The following is a 22,235-nucleotide window of genomic DNA, read 5'->3' as shown; positions in this document are numbered from 1 at the left end:
CATATGCGACCGCTCATGAAGAAACCAGAGGAATAGACCTTCTTTTTCCCCTTCAAAGGAAGAACAGTATACAACTGCGTTAATAGCCACAAGCTGTGTTTGCGATGTCTTCCCGCAATAGCCAATTCAAGTAGGCTTTGTCGACAATTATCGAGACCTTCATCAGCTATGACGTCGTCGACTATAAAGAGACTCTCCTCGGCCGCCAACAATGGGTACAGTTTTCGGATCCATTCGAAAAGTTGGTCCTTGGGGTCTATCAGGAACACGTAAGGGTCTTTCCATAGCGTTGCCCTCTCTAAGTATGTCTTATTCCACCGTATAGTTGGGCACAAAATGACTATGTTGTGATAATTATTTTTATATTCATGCTCAAGCAGGTCCAAAGCACGTTGCGTTTTTCCGCAAGAAGTAGGACCTGTGAAGATTGCCGTATGCGAATCTCTCACGACATACAACATTTTATTTCAATAATTCGACCACTTCCTGTCGTGAATTTTGAGGTATATTGCGGCACAGCCCGAACATGTCAACACACCCCACTGCCTGTTTTCCAAGGACCCTCGACAGGCATGGCATATCTTGGTATTTCGAGTCTGATATTCGCGGGGTGGTGGAGTATATAATAATCTACCCTGTAGACACCGCAATGCGTTGCGATACCTCCCGACCAGCCTTGCCTTCTCCAGGCTATCCCCGATAAGTTCAGTATAATGAGGTATAATGTCGTATATGAGCAGGGTATACAAAAGCAGATAGTTTTCATTCTGCTGAACCCCTTTAATGTCTTTATCGATAGCAAGGGGGTCTATTTCATATTCAACGTCTTCGATGTCCTTATTTTTAATTGGCCGCCCCTCCCTAGCTTTGGCCAGGCAGTCTATGCAACTTTTCGTTCGAGTATTCCCCCTGATTTTGAACTTGTCCAGGGTAAACAGTTTTTTACAGCATCTACAATGTTTTGTTGTCATTTAATATTGCGTCTTGAACACTTGACTCCTTCCATAACTCATGTTTGTCCACTCTATTTTAGGCTTCGGGACTATACTTACCGGCAACCATCCTTTGGAGACGGCCACTTCACGACTTGCTCTCCCTGCTGCGAAATAGGCAACCATTTTTTTATTAGAACGTCTTCGGTGTCCATTTTTGTGGATGGGCGTGAAATACCCCCAAAATTTTTTACCTGTCATTGCATAGGCGAATGCGAAACCAAGGTCCACGACCGTCTCGTACAACATATCCAAAATTTCTTTTTCCTTCGGTGTTACGTTGCTTGTACTCATTTATTATTATTACAGCATTTTGAAATTATCGATATTTGGTTGGGTTTTGCCCTGTTTCCCCCGTTGGGGCTCGGGATGGGCCGCCGGTGTAGTGTTTTGGGATTCATTTTTACCCCTGCCAAATTTACACCAATCCCCTACCCCTATCGCCAATATAGCCAAAGTTCCGACCCCATAGATGTAGACACTGTCCATCGATTTGCCGGAATCTGTCGCAGGTTTTTATCATCCTGTGAAGGTTCTTTCCCCACGTTCTTTTGTAAGTTAGACTTGTTCTTCCGGTTCCATTCCGCAAGTCTCTTGCCTGCAGCAACACGACCCTAATTCTTCGGTAGTTTTGTTATAACCATATCCTCTTGTTTCTGAACTTCTACACTGATTTATCTTATAGCACCGTCTCCGCCTCCTCCACCTCCTTCTCTGCATTCTCTTTCTTTTTTCTTATATGTCTCGCCGTGTGAGACAGGACCAGGAGCGGTGCAAGACATCTTCCGATGGTGCAGTACACCAGGATCCCGAGATCTGTCATAGAGTCTCGGATTACAGGGTCTTCTTCGATATCCTTTCTCAGTTCCTCGACATTGTCGTTATCCACAAAGTTACCAATCATGTTGGCATACAGATTGACCACGTGAGTAGACAGTGCTCTAGCTGTTTTCTCCCCCTTTTCTCGAAGCTCGCGTTAAAGGTACTCGGTATGGATCTTTTCTACCACCTCATCAGGGCCTTGCCGACAAACCATTCTGTAAATTTTTTGGGCAGAAGGTGTCCTTTGCCCTTACGTAGGGCCTCTTTCAGGACCTGACGCTTATTCGGCGGGGGTTCCACATGTTCATATTTTTTATTATGTCGATATCAAAAGAAGCAAAATGCGATCAGGGCATACGGTAGTATTACAGCGATATACAAACACACTTCCATTTCATTCCCTTAAACCACAAGCTGGAAGGTATGTACACCATCGTCATGTACAACTCGCTTGTCATAAAACGCCGAGAGCCCAACCTTGTTTGGTCTGGTTATATTCCATCCCTACACTAGCTAAAGTGCTTTCGCTATTAATTAGTGATCAACTACGCTTGAGAGTGACAAGTCGAAGTCAGAATCCTTTGTGGTTATCGTTATGGACCAGTTCACACCAAGTGAAACTAAATATTTTTTTTCGTAATACTCCGCTACGTAGGCTTCGCTATTGAACTAAAAGTTTTGCCATTTAGACCAAAATTGGCAAAATACCCAAAATCGAGTCTAAATTAGTACCAAAAAATTATGGCCAGATAATACTTAATCAACAAACGTTGGATCCCATTATTAAACTTATCAAAATTACTTTCAAGCATCAGGAACAAAGCCATGTATAACTATGCACAATAATACTCCAAATAGCGGAGTAACTTCAAATGAATAAAAAAGTTCTTCAACACCGTTTCCTTGATATTAATTAGCGACTAGTCGACAAGGCTTGTGGGAAAATTGCTGACGTCAGCGGTACATAAGCAAACAAAAAAATTGGCAAAATTTGTTGACCTGTTGCACCTATTGTAAAGAGGTTGACCCCTGATCAACAAGCTTTAAAAAATTGCGGTCTCATATATTTTTACCTCTGAATATATATATTATCACATTGTATAAATTTTATGATGTCCCTTTATAGTTATTTATATCGACAGAATTGATTTTTAAATCTGTGTGTAGCTAGCATTCTTACCAATTCTTTGGCGAAGTTTTTTGTTTACATTCATAGCAACCATTTTGATTGCTATGAGGTTAAAAATTATACCGTGCTGTATAAAGCCCCTAGTGAAGGCTTTCTAGCAAATAAGTGCAGCGGATTTCCCGTCAAAAGCGATTGAAAATAGAATATGGTAAAAACATATACATTTTTTTTACTTCATTTCCAAACGCATGTGACAAACAAAGCTATAATAAATAGCAAAAGATTGCTTATCTGCATTCATTTGCATGATTATTTAATGCGTGACAGGAATTTAAGTGGTCTGAATGAACACGAAACTTTCCAATTAGCTGATTACTTCGATTATGTATTTAGCCAGGTAGGAAGTCGTTACTTTTGATCATAACAACTGATTAAATTGTTTTCGTACTGTTAAAAGAATGTGCCGGCATACTTGCATTAATTCTCTTCATTTGGAATAGAATGGTTTTTCTGATAAAGCTTTTTCAGTAAAAACTTGAAACAAACAAGTAGAGTTTGCCACAAGACTTGGAAAATTACAATTATAGTTAACTTATTTCCCTGAAAATTAGTTTAAGCCCATAGGAGCTGTTTGGAATTAACAATTATGTAAAAAAATACAAGGATGTGAATGCGACTTTATCACGAAGATTTTTTTTCGTTGCTGCTCGCGTCTTTCTACAAGAACCTAATTTATGAAAACGATAATTCATTCCAGTGAGTAAACAATAGCGAGAAAAGAAGATATAAGTCATGAGATACAAATAAAACAACTTCACGACAGATAGGCCGACATTAGGTAGCAGTAAGTCTTGCTTTTGGTGGCCGCAAGTTTTCTCGACATAAGCGACTGATTGAATCGATCAGTCTTGTCCCCAGGACCTCTTTATGATACTTTCTTTGCAACGCCTACAATACAAAAAACGCGCAAAAATATTTTTATCGATAGGGCAAGTGGTGAATGTAATTGTTCTTATTGAGTACTAGTGTTTTGTCTGTGGAAAAATTTACATCGTATATATTTCCCACGTCGTATATACTTCCCACGTCCATATTCCGTATAAGTTTACCATATTTCGTGCCTTCCGTATCACAGCTTGGTTTTCACAAGCAACAAGATAAAATTCAGAATAGTTACAGCAAAGGGCTAAAAATTGAAATAAAAATTTATGTACTACTTGTAAAACAGATTGTACATACTACTTGTTTAATTTTAATTAATTTTTATTTAGGGCGGTCTCTTCACGTATAGAAGTATAAGGTGTCTTTATACCTCCATGCTTCACGTTTTCAGATTATTACAAAAATTCATTAGAAGGTATATTAAAAGTGAATGAAACCAACGTAACGTAATACTGCAACAAATTGTTAGCCAGCCCTCTTTCTGAATTACAAATTTTTATAATCTCTATTGTAATTTTTCGCATGCAAATGAAGATATGACGTAATAAAGAAATGACAGTTGTTGACAGTGTAAAAGACCGTCTCTATATGAAATAGCTGGACTTAAACGCAACATGATGTGGATTCTAGTTTCAAAAAAAAATAACTCAAACAAATGAAAACCCATCTGATCTGAACCCTGAACTAGCTTTAAGACATATGAAGTGGAGAGACTATAGAACGTGATATATCAACTACTACTGTTATGAATAAAACTCACAAAAACTACATGAAGTCATAACAGAAACGCTGCTGCGTCATCTCATATAAGCCATAATGACGATTGTGAGAAAATTAATGCAACCATGTTGTGGTTACACGAAATGTTAAGGAATGCTTGACTCTACTCATTATTTCTCGATTAGTATAATCTCCCGATTAAACGGGAGATTTGAAACGGAAGATTTGGTGTAAGAGACAGAGAAACATTTAAGTAAAATAATGTAAGCTTTTAGAAATTTGCATCACCGAATTACTTATATTAAATTTAGATTTAATTATACTCCCTAATTTGCGTTCACAACAGAGTCACGCTCTTTATTGCATGCAGGAATAAATTTTGTATCTGTAGCAACTGGGAAAACGAGAAAACACGGAAAATACCGTATCTCATTTATCAATACTCACTAGCCCCTAGTCTTCACATCGCAGCTTTAAAAGCTGGCGTTACAGGCCTTTAAAAGACCTGTGAGAATTTGACCTTGAAAATATGAAATTACGCCAATAAAGCATATTGCATTGTACCGTGATATAACATGGACCAACATGGTATTCACAGAAAAGAAAAAAAGTTTATTTATTTTTAGCTCCTTTTTCTTTTTGCCAATCAAAACAACAGATACATAGAATTTTCCTATAGATAAAATTCCATTGCAAAAATGGAGGATTTATGTGCCAATAAATATAATTCTAGTGGTACGTTATAAAGCTCTAAAATTTGGGTTTGATTGACCCACCCTTAAGTTCATATAGAAAGATGTTTACAAGGCTGTTGTACTGATTTCATCAAATTCAGTTTCCGGCCTAGTCTCGCGCCTTTTTCTTATTTGATTTAGGCTTTGCTTAAGTAAGTGCTAACAAACTGGAAGTTAAAATTATCTCTAAAAATAGTTATAAAAATCTATTGACTATCTTTCAAAATTAATTTATGCGATAGAGTGGGATCCGCCCCTTTTTAAGTGAAAAAATTATAGAAAAATGCGTTTATTACATGTAAAATGCTTCCCTGATCCTTTTGCATTTTCTAGAAGACTGTCCAGTTCCAATCTGTGTCATACGTTAAGAAAGTTTAGTGCTGGCGATAGCCAGGTCTATTTCATCATGATATTTTATTATTAATCGTAAAGCTTCTGAGAAATTTTAAACTAAGTTTTCGTATCAAAACAAAAAACTAATTTCGTTCACAAAAGCGGGAAAAATGACTTGAAAACGAGATTGTAGAAAAATTATTGTCTAAAACTTTTTCTCTGATGTCAATGTACCATTAGAGCTTTTGGCTAGTAATAATTAAAGCCTTAAAAAACATAGACCATACGCCGGTTTTTGCAAGCAAGTGTCGACGTCGATGTGTCGTAATTTTAGCTAGGGTTGGATTGAATTATTTTTGAAGGAAATGAGGATAAAATTTGTTCTCATTATGTTCTAAACTGGACAAACTTTAAAAACGCAAGAAAAGTTTTTAACATTTTACCTTTTTAACCCAGATTATTGCCACACCGCCATATTGCAGTATCCATTACCTCAACACACTTCTTTATCATTGAATTGTTAACAAGAGAAAAACTGAACCTGAATTCAAAGTAATTTCTAAGTTTGAAAACCTTGTTCAGACTAAACATGTTTTTCAGTTGTTCTAATTTCTTATCAAATGTCAGCCTAAATGTCTTTAAAAACCTTGTGTATGGGTTAAATAAATCAAAATGAGTAACTATTCGCATAACTACATCGTATGCAAGCATTCAGCTTAAAAGTATTTATGAATAAACATGTAGTGACGTCACAAGCTCATAATAGCGTTATTTCTTTTCTCTATATGACCTTTGTGTCTAAACTTGCTGGTAATTGTCTTTGTCTTTTGCGCACAAGAAATGCTTTAATGTCGTCACTGTAAAATTATGACATATCGTCATAAAGGATGCAGCAATAATGGCTTATTTTACGTGTCGAAAAAAAAGAATTTATGGTCATGGCTTCTCGCGTATTCGAATTGTATTTCATCTGTTTTTTTATTAAGCTTATACGCTTCCGAATAAATAGACTTTGACAGAGAGATTATCTCTCTTACAAATTTTCACATGTCAATAACAAATTTAAAATGTTTCGCTTGAAATATGTGACAGGTTTTTGTTTATAAAACATCCATCGAGCGTATTTTGAGACGATGACGTCATGGATTAACATTTCGAAACTGCTTTTGAATCAACATATTGCGAAGGCGTTCAGACTCCTACGTTAGTGGGTTCAGTCTAACCAACCCATCAATAGCCTGCATTCCTTACATCTCTGAAATGAAACTAGGTATATCCTATTTGTTGTGTTACTCATCTTGCAAAAATAAACTATTATTTCAGTTTAGCGGGTATATAAGTTCTGTGAAATACTGACACTTTATATCTTAGCACAATATTGTTAAACAAACTTCTAGAAAAAATTTAATCCACTGTTTATTTTAAGATTTCTTTTTATGAAAGAATACCTGCAAAATTCTAAGTTCATGTAATTAGTCTAACGGATCATTGTGGTCATATCAAACTTTAGCACACTCTATCTTTATTTAAGTTGATCTTGAAAGAATGTCAACAACGAGAAGAGGAATGTTCACATATAAAATTTCATTATCCACGCATGCGCCCTAACATTGGCACTCGGTCCCACAGATCGCAAAAGATATGGAATTTGATGCATACTTGTGTGAATAAAATGCAGACCGGAATTATGCAAGCAATATTTTCCCGAATAAACAAAATAATTATTTTATTTTATTTCTGCGCTTCTTAAAAATTTTATCAACAGAACTACAATTATTTTCTCTTTTTAATTTTTTAACATAAATTTATTTATAACTATGATAGTCAGCATGTCACGATAAGTAAACAATGCATTTTATAAGAAATAACGCCTTGTTCACCGTATTTTGTTCTTTATGTGAATGCCTAAATAGCATAAATTTAAATTCAGATATTACCACTGAAAACATCCTGTTTTTTAAGAATTTTTAAAATATCAATAATTCCTTAAATAGCGCCTTTTTGATGGTTAAGAAACATTTACCATTATCTTTTACGAGAATTCTTGTTCTGTGTATTTGTAATTTACCCCGCATATTTTCGGTCTGTCGTTTATACCAGAATGGAATCTCTTTTGTCGGGCTTATGTTAAGAAAGCTATGTTGAATTTCGTCCAAAGAAATTTTGAAGTATTGATGGCCACTGAACTTGTGCTTGAACTAGCACTGGGTTGGTTTTAAATTGTTGTATCATTCCTAGGTTGTGTTGGTTTATTAATGAATACTCCAGATGTGAATATATTAAGCATAATATTTTCACAGCGGAAGATAAAAATGAAATGAAAAGTTTAGCCTGTAAAAAATATATTGTGTTTGTGACAATTTTTGCAGAATGACTGATCCTAATAAGTACAGAACAGCAGCCAGCAACAGTCAAATGTTAAGAGATATAAACAAGAATTTACAGCATTTACATGTTCAAAAGCAACAACAGCAACAACAACAACTTGAGCAACAGAATATTAACCCAGTTCTTCAGAGTCAAAACTCTTTTGAACAACAGTTATCCATGTCTAGTAACATCAATGCCTTAACACAGAGCTCTGCTGGAGATAGACGGTCTTTCCCACGAACCACAAACAAAGCACATGCACTTGAAGAAATAAGAAAAAACTTATTGCCATTTGCATGGAGAAATGGTGCCACGCTACCCCATCACACTAATGGCTGTTATTTTGCTAATTCCACAAAATTTCAAAGTGTTAAAAGTAGTTCATTTACTGACTTAAATCAGGCTGTTGCCAAGGAACAACAAATGCCTGCGGATCAACAACAAAAAGTTATGTTTTTATCCTCTAAAGGATATGATGAGGTTTGTTTTTTATTAATGATTTTTTAAGACACATACAAAATTAGTCGCTGAATAACATGCATTGGTGTTTATTTTCATATTTATTTCTTTGTCTGTATTGTGTGGTGATGATTATCTCCAGTTGGGGAAAATGCCATTCAACACAAAATCGAGCCTTAAATATACAAAATCAATGCAAATATTTGCGTGGTTTACATCGCACAACTTTTAGAGCTTTTGCCCTACGTAATGCATTAAATTACAGAGTTGTCTCTGTTGAATAAAGTAGGCGTTTTTAGGTGTTCTATTATAAAAAAGGCTTTAAAAATCATATCTATAATGGAAAAATATCAACTCCTATAAGGTTAACAATTTTTATTCACATTGCTTTAGAGCTGATTAAAGATTACATTGTATTTTGTCAAACTTCAAGTATCAAAATGTCCTACTTAAAGTGGTTTACTATACTCAACGTTGATCAAACCATCGAGAATTTTCAAAAAAAATAAAAAGATTCCTAGTTTTTAACTAGGAATCTTTTTATTTTTTTTGAAAATTGAAAAATGACCTGCTTAAAGTGGTTGCAGTCTATCCACATCAAAATGCCCTACTTTAGTTGGTTATAATTCCATTTTAAATTAGGGCAAATATTTCTTCCTACTTGAGGTATATCTACATAATGCCTTATTCTAGGCATGCTTTATCTATTTGTACGATGACCACAAAATTACAGAAGGCAAAAATTTGACAGTGTTTATCTATTTGCAGGGCAAACTTCATAATAAAATAAGGAGAAAAAAATTAAGAAAGAAGGTAGAAATTTTAATTCTAAGGGAAGATTTTCCTTTAGTAAGCAACATGGAAGAACAGAGTATATGTATTTCAGTAAATTTTTAGAGACAAGGTTGGTGATCTGAACTTTGTAGTTCAGATCAGGGATATTTAACTTTTAGTTTACTGGTCTAATTACAATTCTGGTATACCTAAATTCACCGTTCTGCTTACTATAAATATTGTACACTTTGTACAGTTTTTAACAAATTTATAACAAACAAGAGAACGTTTACTCTTCATAAGAAAGTTTTTTATTAGTTTGATAGTTTTCACAGACAAAAAAATGGATACTCTTGGGATAGAGGATTTTCACTCCCTTAAAAATATATGCTAAAAGTGAGCTCATCCGTCAGCCGCTACATCAGCCGCTACATAGGGACAGTTCTCCACAGTGGGGGATATGTATTAATGCAAGTAAGACAGTAGAGCAGGTCTACATATGTTGCTTTTAATTTCATATAGTAACTCATCCTATTTAAAAAAATGAAAAGTTGCCTGGTTGTCACAGTTGGTATTTCGATGTAAAAGGGTTTCGTCAGCACATACCATACCAGTATTGAGTACTGCGGAAACTCTGGGGTAGCTAGAGCAATATATATATATTTAAAGTAGAAGGCAATGATAAGTGTATGCTTTTAAACAGTAAAAATAATAACAAAGTTGCAGGATTCCATAAATCTTTGTTGCCAAGGAACTTAAACCCAGAAACGTTCCATCAAATGTACTGCTGGCTCCTATCCACTCAGCTATTAGCCAAATTCATGCAGTATGGTCAAGTTCATCTGAATTAATTGTGGGGAAAAAACATGATAATGGCGATTGTTTTAGTGTACTTGGCTAGATAAATCGAAGAAAAACATTTATTGCAATATATCAATTATAACTGTTCATAAACATGGACCATACAAAGGATGTTAGCAATTAAAGCCGTGAAGAATGTTCAGAATGGCTAAAAAATATAGGGCAGTGTGTCTCAGGAAATGTTCAAGAACTCCAGATAAAAATTAGAAAGTTTATGCGAGATCCTCATTTAGTAAAACTTAAAAATTACAAGTTTAGTTGTAGCTTAGATCCCACAGATATTCCTTTAACTGCAGCTAAATGGTGTAAAAAGAATGAGGATTTACTACTTATCAATGAAGATATATTTAGGAACTACTGCAAAATAAAAACATATGGTAGTCATGGTAGTTTAGGTCAGCAAGAAAAAGCTTTTAGAATGTTACAGAGCAGAAAGATAGTAACTGTTAAAACTTTAGTTGATAATTTGTGTACATATGTAAAAGCAATGGTTAAAAAGTCATGGTACTGAAGCAAGGTCAGCAGATCCTTTTTTTTTTGAAAATGGATACCCTTTAAAAGCTCATTGCAGTTGTTTAGTTGGTGCAAATGGCTTATGTTATCACGTGCTTGCAGTTTTGTTATTTTTAAAATGTTTTAACGACATTTGCAATCAAATTTTGGAACTGACTGTGACACAACAGCTACAAAAATGGCATCACCAGTCTAAAAAATGAATGAACACCGTGATGGCAAATAGTCAGGACAGTTAGTAATTCTGTTGTTTTATCTAGTAACTTATTTAGTGACGGTGTGTGGCAACAGTTAGGATATGGGATCAGGTGAAAGTAATGCATGAGACAGTCTAACAGCATATTAAATTGGGGCAATGTTAAACCACATAAATATTGAAAATATGACGTACTTTTAATCTTGGAAAAATTGAACTATTTAGAAGTAATAGACATATTATCAGAACGTGTATTTTTTGTTTTTGTTATTATTTACAAATAGCTTGTTTCGAAATTTTATAGTTGCAAGTTCCTTAACTCTCATTGGAGCTCCAGTGTTCACAGCAAATATACTCATTTTTCCAGTTAACACCATCTGTTTTTAAAATCTTCCAATATTATGATTTTAAAGATTCTAATCTTGGTGAACGATGAATTTTTTTTTAAAAGGTTCTTCGTCAATACCCAAAGTCGATGAAACACAAGCCTGATGTACAAGTCCACTTAACCATTTTTGTTGTAGTTTTAGCTAGCTAACGTTTGTAAGGACACTTTCCAGTATATTCAGAAAGGCCTTCACCAAGTGTTAAACTATACTATTATGCAGTTAAATGTTTATCATAACGTTATAACGTTTGCTTCACTTTAGAAGCCCAACAAACCCCCCATTATGGATTTTTTCCCCATAAGTCTATTGTACTCGTCCAAGGGTGGCCTTATCCTTGTCTTAGCTTCTGCTATTAGGTAAGGTCTCCCTTCAAAAATAGTTTGTTTGTTTTTTCTCTTCATATTAAAATTTATTTAATTATTTGAACTGAACAGCTATTTTTGATTAATAAAATTATCTTATCTTATCTTATCTTAAGGAAAACATTAGCGCCCATTCTTCTGGGCTATGAATTTGGGTAATGTCATCAGCAAAAAGGATTTGTAAGAATCTAGACAATTTTGGTACTTTGTTGTTTTTTGAGTGCATAAGAATATGTATTACCATTGTTATCCACCTTAGAATATAATATCTTGAGCTGCCACTCATGAGTTCCCCAAGTGGTCATTACTGGCTTGGTATCTGATAATTAGTTTCCTTAAGAAAATTGTTTGGTTTAAACTTATCCCTTGCCACTTGTATGTATAAAAATTGTTTGAAAAAAAACCCGTAACTTTTCAAATAAAATGAAACAGTAGCACACAAATTCAACACATATTCTTAAAGAATTTTTATTCTTAGTTTGCAAGTTTTTATCAGGGAAAAAATCAGACAATGTTTTTCCTGAATGATGGTCACGATCCTGTTAACAGTCACAATCCTGTTAACGGTCACAATCCTGTTAACTTAAAATGTTAAAACTTTTTGAATGCATCTCAATCTGCCAAAATATGCGTAAACTACCTCAGTGAACACCACTTGCAAAACTTAACTATCAATTTTAATTTATAAACACTACACCCCTGAAATTTAAAAAGGTATCCAGATTAAGATGAAATTCGCCATAAAATTGGAACTGAAAGAAATTTAACTATGGTTTTTTAAAAGAATTGCCTTTCCCTCTGTAATAAGACCCCTGTAATTAACTGTCAAATTAATTTGGATTAAATGGGACTAATAAATAACATATTTTTTGTAGGTTTTGGTAGCTGAAATTCTACGAAACGACCCGAATAAAAGTATTGAAAATGTAGCTGAGATGTTGAAATCTATATCCTTAGCACGAAATTCGAAGCCTACTAATTACGTCACTCACGTGCAGAGGAGCCCTCCATCGTACAACATCGCTTCATACAATTCCCGACCAACTTCGTCCAATATGAACAGTTCACAAAGCAGGATGCAGTATTCAACTCCAAGGTTCAATTCCCACCATTATACGAAACCTTCGATTCACGATTCTGGATACCGACCCCCGTACTCTTCGAATCAAGCAATTTTCGACAGCCAATCGATTCAAAGACAGTATTCAGGAGAAGATAAGTCTAACGGCGTCACGGGTGAATACAATCCGTACTCACAAGCTTCATACTCTGATAAGAAAACACACCCCGCTGTCTTTTCTGTTAATCCCGACATGCACTCCACCGTTGATCATATTATGCAAAATTCAAGTAAGGAAGCTGCAAGCTGGAAAGTTCAAAAGTCAATTGAAAAATATGCCAGGCAAAATGAAGGAGTAACATTGAGGGCCAAACCATCCGAACGCAAGATGAACCCTCAAAATCGTTGGTCAGCGGAGGTATTAAATAATGCTTATGACTATGCTGACAAACGCAACTCGATGGAAACAATCCCAAACAAACCACCACCACCCTACCCAGGAGCGAAACCAGCCCTGAAAAGAATTTCTAGTCAGGACAGAGAAGTTGTTGGTACTAATAATCCAGTAACTGTTATATTTGACGAAAAAAATGATAGAGTTAATGTGGTGGGTGGCGTTCCAGAGGGATACGAAAGCATGATGACATCATCTCCATCTTCGTCTGGTCAGTCGTCTCCACGGTCGCTACAGAAAGAACCGCCACCTTACGGCTATGGGACGAGTGTTCCGCATCAGATAAGGCAGTTTAGTCCAAAATCTAGCGTGACGCAGATCACGCCATTACACCCCGTTCAGCAACAACATCCTCCTCAACAACAGCCAGAGCATGTTTTCGCTGTCCCGCAGGTACCAACTCACCCACAGAAACCTGAATCTCACTTCGTGCCGATCAAAGAATCATCCTGTCGGGACAGAGGCTCTCCACCACCATATCCTGGAATTAATACACACAGAGGAAGTAATCGTAGCTCAATAAATTTGGACGAACTTGAAAGCAGCGCATTTCAATCATATTCCTCTGGTTCTGGCTCATCGAGTAAAAAGACTTCTACTGCCACCGAACCGGGCTCGTTTTATCAGTCTGATTCATCCGCCAGCACTTCACCAACGCCAGATGGAGTGGAGCGGTCTTACTCTCCCTTACCAACTTTCACATCTCCATGCCATACCATGGTTGTACATTCTAAAGATAAAAAAGAAAGACAAGACGAAAGTGTGCCTGACCAAGAACCTTTCTCTACCAGGTTAAAAAATTACACTCCGCAAGCTTACAAATTTTACATGGAACAACACGTAGAAAATTTGTTAAAACTTCAAGAACAGCGACGTCACAGAAGAAGGCAACTCGAAGCTGAAATGGCCCGGGTTGGTCTTCCGGAACAAGCTCAGGAGGAAATGCGGAAATTGTTGAATCAAAAAGAGTCAAATTATATCCGACTTAAACGAGCCAAAATGGATAAGTCTATGTTTTCCAAGATCAAGGTGGTTGGTGTAGGTGCATTTGGCGAGGTTGCTTTGGTGAGGAAAAACGGCACAAGTGCTTATTACGCTATGAAAACGCTACGCAAAAGTGTTGTGCTCCGTCGCAATCAAGTAGCGCATGTAAAAGCAGAACGTGATATTTTAGCTGAAGCAGATAACGAATGGGTTGTGAAATTATACTATTCCTTCCAAAACGAACAAAATTTGTACTTTGTTATGGATTATGTACCAGGCGGTGATTTGATGGCTTTACTTATTAAGCTCGGCATCTTTCGAGAGCCACTCGCTCGTTTTTATATTAGTGAACTTGTTCTTGCTATCGAGTCTGTGCACAAGCTTGGATTTATACATCGAGACATCAAACCGGACAATGTTCTCATTGATTCTAATGGACACATAAAATTAACAGACTTTGGTCTATGTACAGGTTTCCGTTGGACACATGATTCGAAATATTACCAGCCAGAACCAGAGGGAGGCGGGCATACTCGTCAATTTTCAATGGAGCCTGAAGGGGGTTGGGAGTCGATGCTAAACGATGTGGATTGTAATTGTAAGAGTCATCGCTTGAAATACGATTTGTGCAAACCGTTAGAACGTAGACAGCTGCGGCGTCATATGCGGTGTCAAGCTCACTCCCTAGTTGGCACTCCAAACTATATCGCACCTGAAGTGCTTATGAGAATTCCGTACTCACAGCAGTGTGATTGGTGGTCTGTGGGAGTGATATTGTACGAGATGATCATTGGACAGCCTCCCTTCTTTGCCCACTCTGCAGCAGAGACTCAACTAAAGGTATATAGCTAGTGACTCTTGTAGTCCAACTAGGATCCTTGGTGATCTCATTAAAACGGCTTTTCTCTATTTTGTTTAATTCTTCTAGCAGCCACAAAAATTTGACGTGAGCGTCATTAACAGCTGAATACAAAATTTTTAAATTTTTCAATCAAAAATCTTAAAAGTTTCGTTCTTTGTGGTGGACAAATAAACACGCATACAATCTTAGCAAGCCTTTTTTAACCACGTAGTATTATTTTATTCCAAATTGAAAACTGCTTTGTTTAATAAAGTGACATAAATGTTCACATTTTGACTGCTTAAAATCATATGCGATTCTTTGATTTTTCCTGCTCTAAAGGAATTTTCATTTTCATTTAAACTTTCGTTTAGGTTATCAACTGGCAGCAAACTTTAACCATTCCAAAACATCGTCTTCCGAAAGAATCCGAAGATTTAATCCGACGATTATGTGCGGCACCCGATGAACGACTGGGCAAGGATAGTGCTGATGATATAAAACAACACCCATACTTCAACGGTGTGAACTTTAGCACGATCCACCAGGAGAAGGCTCCGTATATTCCAACTATTCGGAATCCTACTGACACGTCTAACTTTGATCCAGTACCCGAAAACATGTGCAACGGATCTGACTCTGATGGCAATAAACCAGACGAGGAGGATACAAAAAAAGGACCAGAATACGCCTTCTATGAGTTCACCTTCCGACATTTCTTTGACGATGGCGGAATTGCTAACTCGAATGTTGAAATGCCTGAGAAAGAGGCCAAACCAAAAGCGCTAAATCATGCAAAGAGATCGGCAACAACAAGCAACAAATCGATGAGTGTTCCAAGCAAAGTGGCTGCGCACAGTCCCTCTGTGTCAGAGGAGAAAGCCCCTGTGTATGTTTGACGAAGAAGAAAGTCACTCGCAACAAAAATCCAACCTTTTTATAAATTATTTTGTTTACTATAATAGCAACAAATGCCTCGATGATTTGACTTGCTTATCTATTCTGAAATTTTTTTACCTTATTCGTACTGATTTTTGCGCGTACTAATTTTCGCGCACTCGCGCAAAAAATCTCTGTTTTTGCGCGAAAATTAGCACAGAATTTAAGTTCAAAATGCGCGAAAATAAAGAAAAAATTCATAATTTGATTCTTTTTTCTTTCCGTACAATAGTTAAAGAAATACAAAATAATTAAAATACATAACTAAGACAATATTTCCAAACTCTGCATGCATTCAAAATCACGATTCTGTCGTCTTTATTCTCTTCAGTTGTTCTTGTACGCTTATTTGTGGCATTTTGGAACATTGATCTTATATCATGAAATTTGATACTTTTTTTTTTTGCTTTGTTTTCTCCATCTTTTCTCATGACTTTTTGTAGCCGGTGTAAGGTTGTTGACATTTGTTGTCCACGCACTATGTGTTGCCTTTTTCTGTGGACTTGGCTACCAAAAGTTCCAAGTGTCTTCAAAGTTAATATTTAGCCACTCATACGAAATTATTAATATGTAATCTATCTTTTCAAAGTGGTCAATTCAAATTTTAAATTAAGAAAATTTCTGATGCGCTAAAATTAATACGGAAATTAATTAATACTTTTAAACTATCGCGCGAAAATTAATACGCGCGAAAATTAGTTACAATAAGTTAGTTAAGAGTTACAACCGATTTGTGTTTTTGAGCGAGTGTAGAAAATTTTATACCCTGGGAAGAGAATGTTTTTAGGGTAAATTTAAAACTATTTTTTTCTAGAGATGTATTTTTGCATGAAATGAAAGGTTAATAGTTTTGTAGATATATTGGGAATTTTTTTTTTTGTTTAATTAGTATGTTTATAATGGTGTTCTATTTTTTGAGTTTAAATTCTTCCTTCTAGAATGCTATTGTGTCTTTAAAAAAATTATTTTTGGTAACGATAAGAGAGGAATTATGTGAAGAACGCAGTTTTACTCTGTGTTTTATAGAACTCTTCTTGTTGTTATTGTTTTTAAATTTTAGTTTACGTTACAAAATACTCCGCTTTAATCTCCTTTTTTTATACATAAATATATTTTCTAAAAATTCTATTTTCTTAGCGATCAATAATTTTATAAAAGGTTCTATTTGTATTTTAATGTGCATATCGACTTTGTACATAACTAACTATTTTTCTTGTTCATACGCAAATGGTATTCAACCTACTGTGTCGTGTTTTTGTCATAACTGTTGATACTGGCTTCGTTCTGGAGAAGTGAAAGAGCTTTCGCCTATATCCCAAAGCACTGCGACATCGTCTCAATGCCACGTTGCAGCACCACATATTCACACGCGCAACTTCTTTAGAATTTTAGCGGACTTATTTTTGCGATTTCGGAACGTATTCACTTTTAAAAGCAAAATAAATAAAATAAAGGTTAATGTCGCTAAATTTTCAATTTTCCCATTTGCTAAATTTTCTGTCCGGGAAAGTTGCTGCACTTAAAGAACGTACGTTACTTGATATTCAATTCTGCAATGCCATTTTCCGATAGAAACTCCAAAAGGTGGCACGTCTGATTAACGGACAGATTTTCTTACACCGGTCGAATTTTTGTCAAATTGTCATATTTATAAAGCGGACAGGGTATGTAGCGGACATCCAATTAACGAAATAGGTATTTTTGAACTGTTTTTATTCTAATTGCGGGCACCTGCAGAAAATGATACAACTACTCTTTAAGTTTTTTTTCTGTAGAGAAATAACAACAAAAAAAACATTGTCATTCATTAGAATTTTTATTGTCGTTGCTCTTTTCAACATTTAGATAGTCCAGTTTACCTCTCTGTTTTTTTCTAGTTTTTATACGGCCCTATAGCTTCTTTTGGGCCATAAAAACAATGCTGAACCAGGATTTCAAGTCTATATCCTCCACGGTCGACCCTATTGTTGTTATATATTTTTTTGTCTTGTACAATCCCACAAGTCGAAAAACACAAATATACACGATTTATTAAAAATAAGCCCAAAATATCAACTTTCCGAAAGATGGACACCTCTAATTAGCAAACAGATTCATTTGTGCTAATGGTGTCTAAAATATTTTACGTTGTGTAAAAACAAAAACAATATTTTTATGATCTTTTGTATTGATTTGAGAAATAGACTAGAGCTTCCAATGGCAAAATAATTTCCGCAACTTCAACATTTTTATTCGTATTTTAAATTTTGCCTAATTTCTGCAAAATTTCTTTAAATAGCAAAAAAAGTTTGCTGCACTTAATTTGTCTTTCAGCCTCACAAAATGGATTTTACAATGGACTTTCATTCCATTAATTTGCTATTTTCAAGGTATTGCGACGTTTTTTGTTCAACTCCTCCAATCAATTTTTGTTCTTCAACCTGCCGTGGCTTCTCCAATTTAACGCGTGGCAATAAATAATTATTTTGGTGAAAAATTAGAGAAATATTAATTACAAGATTTCGGCTTTCAAAGTACGTGTTAATAATTAGGGGAAAATAAAATGGACGCGCTAAATTACCAAAGGTACGAAACTAATGTCGAAAAATATTATCTTTTACCATCAGGTGGCAATCCCCGTTCACCAGCCAAGACTCAATAGCGTTTCACTAACCAAAAGAAAGCTGAGATCCGTTTTTTATCTATCTATCTAAATAGTGGAATTATCACGACTCTGCAAGAGCTTTCGATCTGAATGAATCAACAATTCGAGGAATCGTTAATGCCAAACCATTACAAGGCAGAGTTACGAAGTCGAAAAAGACAAATCCTCCAGGTGCAGGACGAAAAAAAAGTTATCCACCTGAAGTAGAGGAGAAGCTTAACAAATGGGTGCTTCCCTAAGAGATCAAAACTTCCCAGTGTCTACCTTGGCTTTGAAAGAAAAAGCCAAGAAATTGATATTACCGCATAATTCAGAATTTAAGGCGAGTAGCTAACGGTTGGATGACTAAATTTCTTTCCTGCAACAGATTCTGCCTGCGCAATCGCACATCCGTGAGTTAAAAAGCTTCCTGTGCAGCTGAAGGGACTGACAAAGTTTTATGCCGATGCAGCAAAGCTCATGAGGGTAGGAAACATGGATGAAACATTAGCGTTTTTTTGATATAGTACCTTCAAAGTGTATTGCTTCAAAAGGGTCAAGGAGTGTGTTGTTCGTAAAACTGAAAGCGAGAAGAAGTATCTTACCGTTTCGAAATTTTATAGTTGCAAGTTCCTTAACTCTTATTGGAGCTCCAGTGTTCACAGCAAATATACTCATTTTTCCAGTTAACACCATCTGTTTTTAAAATCTTCCAATATTATGATTTTAAAGATTCTAATCTTGGTGAACGATGAAATTTTTTTTAAAAGGTTCTCCGTCAATACCCAAAGTCGATGAAACACAAGCCTGATGTACAAGTCCACTTAACCATTTTTGTTGTAGTTTTAGCTAGCTAACGTTTGTAAGGACACCTTCCAGTATATTCAGAAAGGCCTTCACCAAGTGTTAAACTATACTATTATGCATCTAAATGTTTATCATAACGTTATAACGTTTGCTTCACTTTAGAAGCCCAACAAACCCCCCATTATGGATTTTTTCCCATAAGGAAAACATTAGCACCCATTCTTCCGGGCAATGAATTTGGGTAATGTCATCAGCAAAAAGGATTTGTAAGAATCTAGACAAATTTGGTACTTTGTTGTTTTTTTAGTGCATAAGAATATGTATTACCATTGTTATCCACTTTCGAATATAATATCTTGAGCTGCCACTCATGAGTTCCCCAGATAGATAGATAGATGTGCATATTTTACATGGCTAGCCTCACAAATATCGAGGGATATACCCTGTCTATTATTTCCAGGAGGGGCCATGGCGTAGATGGAGAGTCCTAGAGTATTTAATGCTCATTTTGAGCTACGCAGACCCAATTAGAGCCCGCGCTCTACTAGACAACTCCCGGCAACATCCAACGGCCCACACAGTGTGCCATCTTCCCAAATTCCCTCACATGGCTTGGGTTAACCCGGGGCTATGGTAACATTCACTCGCCCATGTTGAATCGCCGTCAAGAGGAATCGAACCCCGGTCTCCCGCACAGAGTACGAGAGCTATAACCACTAATCTACGGCGCCACTAAAGTGGTCAAGTGGTCATTACTGGCTTGGTATCTGATAATTAGTTTCCTTAAGAAAAATTGTTTGGTTTAAACTTATCCCTTGCCACTTGTATGTATAAAAGTTGTTTGAAAAAAACCCGTAACTTTTCAAATAAAATGAAACAGTAGCACACAAATTCAACACATAAAGAATTTTTATTCTTAGTTTGCAAGTTTTTATCAGGGAAAAAATCAGACAATGTTTTTCCTGAATGATGGTCACGATCCTGTTAACGGTCACAATCCTGTTAACTTAAAATGTTAATGCAAAGAAACAAATCTTACTTTAGTCTACAATTCATAAAATAGTGGATCCTGGGTAATTTAACCACAATCCATTTTTCCTCCTTGAAAAACAAGTCCCTAAATCGATATTCACCTGTGAACTACAATAATTTCCAGAATAACATTCTTCTTGGGAGAAAAAACTTTTTGAATGCACCTCAATCTGCCAAAATATGCGTAAACTACCTCAGTGAACACCACTTGCAAAACTTAACCATCAATTTTAATTTATAAACACTACACCCCTGAAATTTAAAAAGGTATCCAGATTAAGATGAAATTCGCCATAAAATTGGAACTGAAAGAAATTTAACTATGGTTTTTGAAGAGAATTGCCTTTCCCTCTGTAATAAGACCCCTGTAATTAGCTGTCAAATTAATTTGAATTAAATGGGACTAATAAATAACATATTTTTTGTAGGTGTTGGTAGCTGAAATTCTACGAAACGACCCGAATAAAAGTATTGAAAATGTAGCTGAGATGTTGAAATCTATATCCTTAGCACGAAATTCGAAGCCTACTAATTACGTCACTCACGTGCAGAGGAGCCCTCCATCGTACAACATCGCTTCATACAATTCCCGACCAACTTTTAAGGAAAAAAACTGATAAAACTATTAAAGATCTCAGCATCCCTACTGGATTTATTGTTAAAACTCAGGAAAAAGTCTGGATGAATGACGAGTTGATGAAGGTTTGGGTTGATGAAAATTGGCTGAAACACGTGCATGCTGAATCTAAAATGTTGGGTTTCGAAAATTCGTTGTTAACATTCGATGCGTTTGCAGCTCACCTTACCAAATCAGCTCTTAAAGGAAGATTGCGATACACTGTCTAAACCAGCTGGTTGTACGTTGAAATGTCAGCCAATGGATGTTTGTTTGAACAGGCCCTGTAAGGCTGTATTCAGAAAGTGCTGGGTGAATTACATTTCGAATGTTATCGAAAAATTTCCTGGTTCAAAAGAAGATCCAAATTTCAAAATCCCAACTCTCACACAACAACAAATGGTCTATTGAGTTAAGGCGGCATATGAGAATCTTTCTTCCAATGTCACCATGGTTCGAAAATCGTATGAGGTGTACGGGATCACAACATCAGATCCTCAAAAAGTCAGAAATAATGATTTCTATCAGAAGTCCATGGTAAATGCATTGGTAAATTTAGAGGAAGAATCGGTAGATGACGAAGATCCGTTTGATTTGTAATTAAGTTTGTGAATTTTGTGTGTCGTTTGAAAAAAAATAAAGTAGATTAAAAAAAGAATTTTCCTTGTTTGTCTAAGTTTCCATGTCCAAGGCTTGACTACGTGTAAAAATTAGAGGAAAATTAATTACTTGGAATTTTTGCTACGCACCAAACTGTCCTCGTACCCCCATCTGTATATTAATAATTAAAACAAAATTAATTACGATTTTTCGCAAAAATCAGGCTACGTGTTAAATTAGAATACGCGTTAAAATCGAGAAATCACAGTTGATCTTTTAAGCGTCTCGTTTTTTCCAACTTTTTTTGTCCAGTGAGAGGTAGATCCAATCTCCAGCTACTATCCTTGAAACACCTGGAAATGAAATATATTCCTAAAGCAACTCATGGAAAGTTCAAAAATGGCAAGAATTCTTGCTGTAAGAAATTATTTTTGAATATTGTTTAAGTTTTTTTAGTCGCCAGGTTATGCAAATCGTTTACATGCTGGAAAACTCCTGGAATGCACTTTCTTTTGACATGTCATTGAACCGAATTTAGAAAAAACTGAAATTTTATTTGTACGGCGCAATTAACCAACCTAATCTCCTCTGGACTCTATATCTTTACTGCAACTTCGCAAATGCGACAGAAAGTGCTACACAGTACGAGGTAGCAGTTTAAGGAGAGATGAAAGATAAGGTCA

General features: G+C 35.8%; 1 protein-coding gene across 2 annotated transcripts; it reads left to right on the top strand.

The window, feature by feature from the left end:
• Positions 1-7,786: 7,786 nt before the first annotated feature.
• Positions 7,787-15,916, top strand: LOC130646201 (serine/threonine-protein kinase LATS1-like). 2 transcript variants are annotated; one of them, XM_057452356.1, is made up of 3 exons: positions 7,787-8,522; positions 12,472-14,934; positions 15,310-15,916. In XM_057452356.1, the coding sequence occupies exons 1-3, from the start codon at positions 8,043-8,045 to the stop codon at positions 15,832-15,834; spliced, it is 3,468 nt and encodes a 1,155-aa protein (XP_057308339.1). In that variant the 5' UTR covers positions 7,787-8,042; the 3' UTR covers positions 15,835-15,916. The 2 variants fall into 2 exon arrangements, with proteins under 2 accessions (XP_057308339.1, XP_057308341.1); XM_057452358.1 differs by having other exon boundaries at positions 7,857-7,880.
• Positions 15,917-22,235: the final 6,319 nt, after the last annotated feature.

The sequence above is a fragment of the Hydractinia symbiolongicarpus genome, chromosome 5, assembly GCF_029227915.1.
Source record: "Hydractinia symbiolongicarpus strain clone_291-10 chromosome 5, HSymV2.1, whole genome shotgun sequence".
In the NCBI taxonomy this organism is placed as follows: Eukaryota; Metazoa; Cnidaria; class Hydrozoa; order Anthoathecata; family Hydractiniidae; genus Hydractinia; species Hydractinia symbiolongicarpus.
Note: the sequence above shows the minus strand (reverse complement) of the source record. Positions and strands in the feature narration are given on the sequence as shown.

Excerpts from the sequence above, each read along its gene's own strand:
- LOC130646201 (XM_057452356.1), top strand. The coding sequence starts at position 8,043 with ATGACTGATCCTAATAAGTACAGAACAGCAGCCAGCAACAGTCAAATG. Across the intron at positions 8,523-12,471 it reads CCTCTAAAGGATATGATGAG|GTTTTGGTAGCTGAAATTCT; the intron begins GTTTGTTTTTTA and ends TATTTTTTGTAG. Across the intron at positions 14,935-15,309 it reads CAGCAGAGACTCAACTAAAG|GTTATCAACTGGCAGCAAAC; the intron begins GTATATAGCTAG and ends ACTTTCGTTTAG.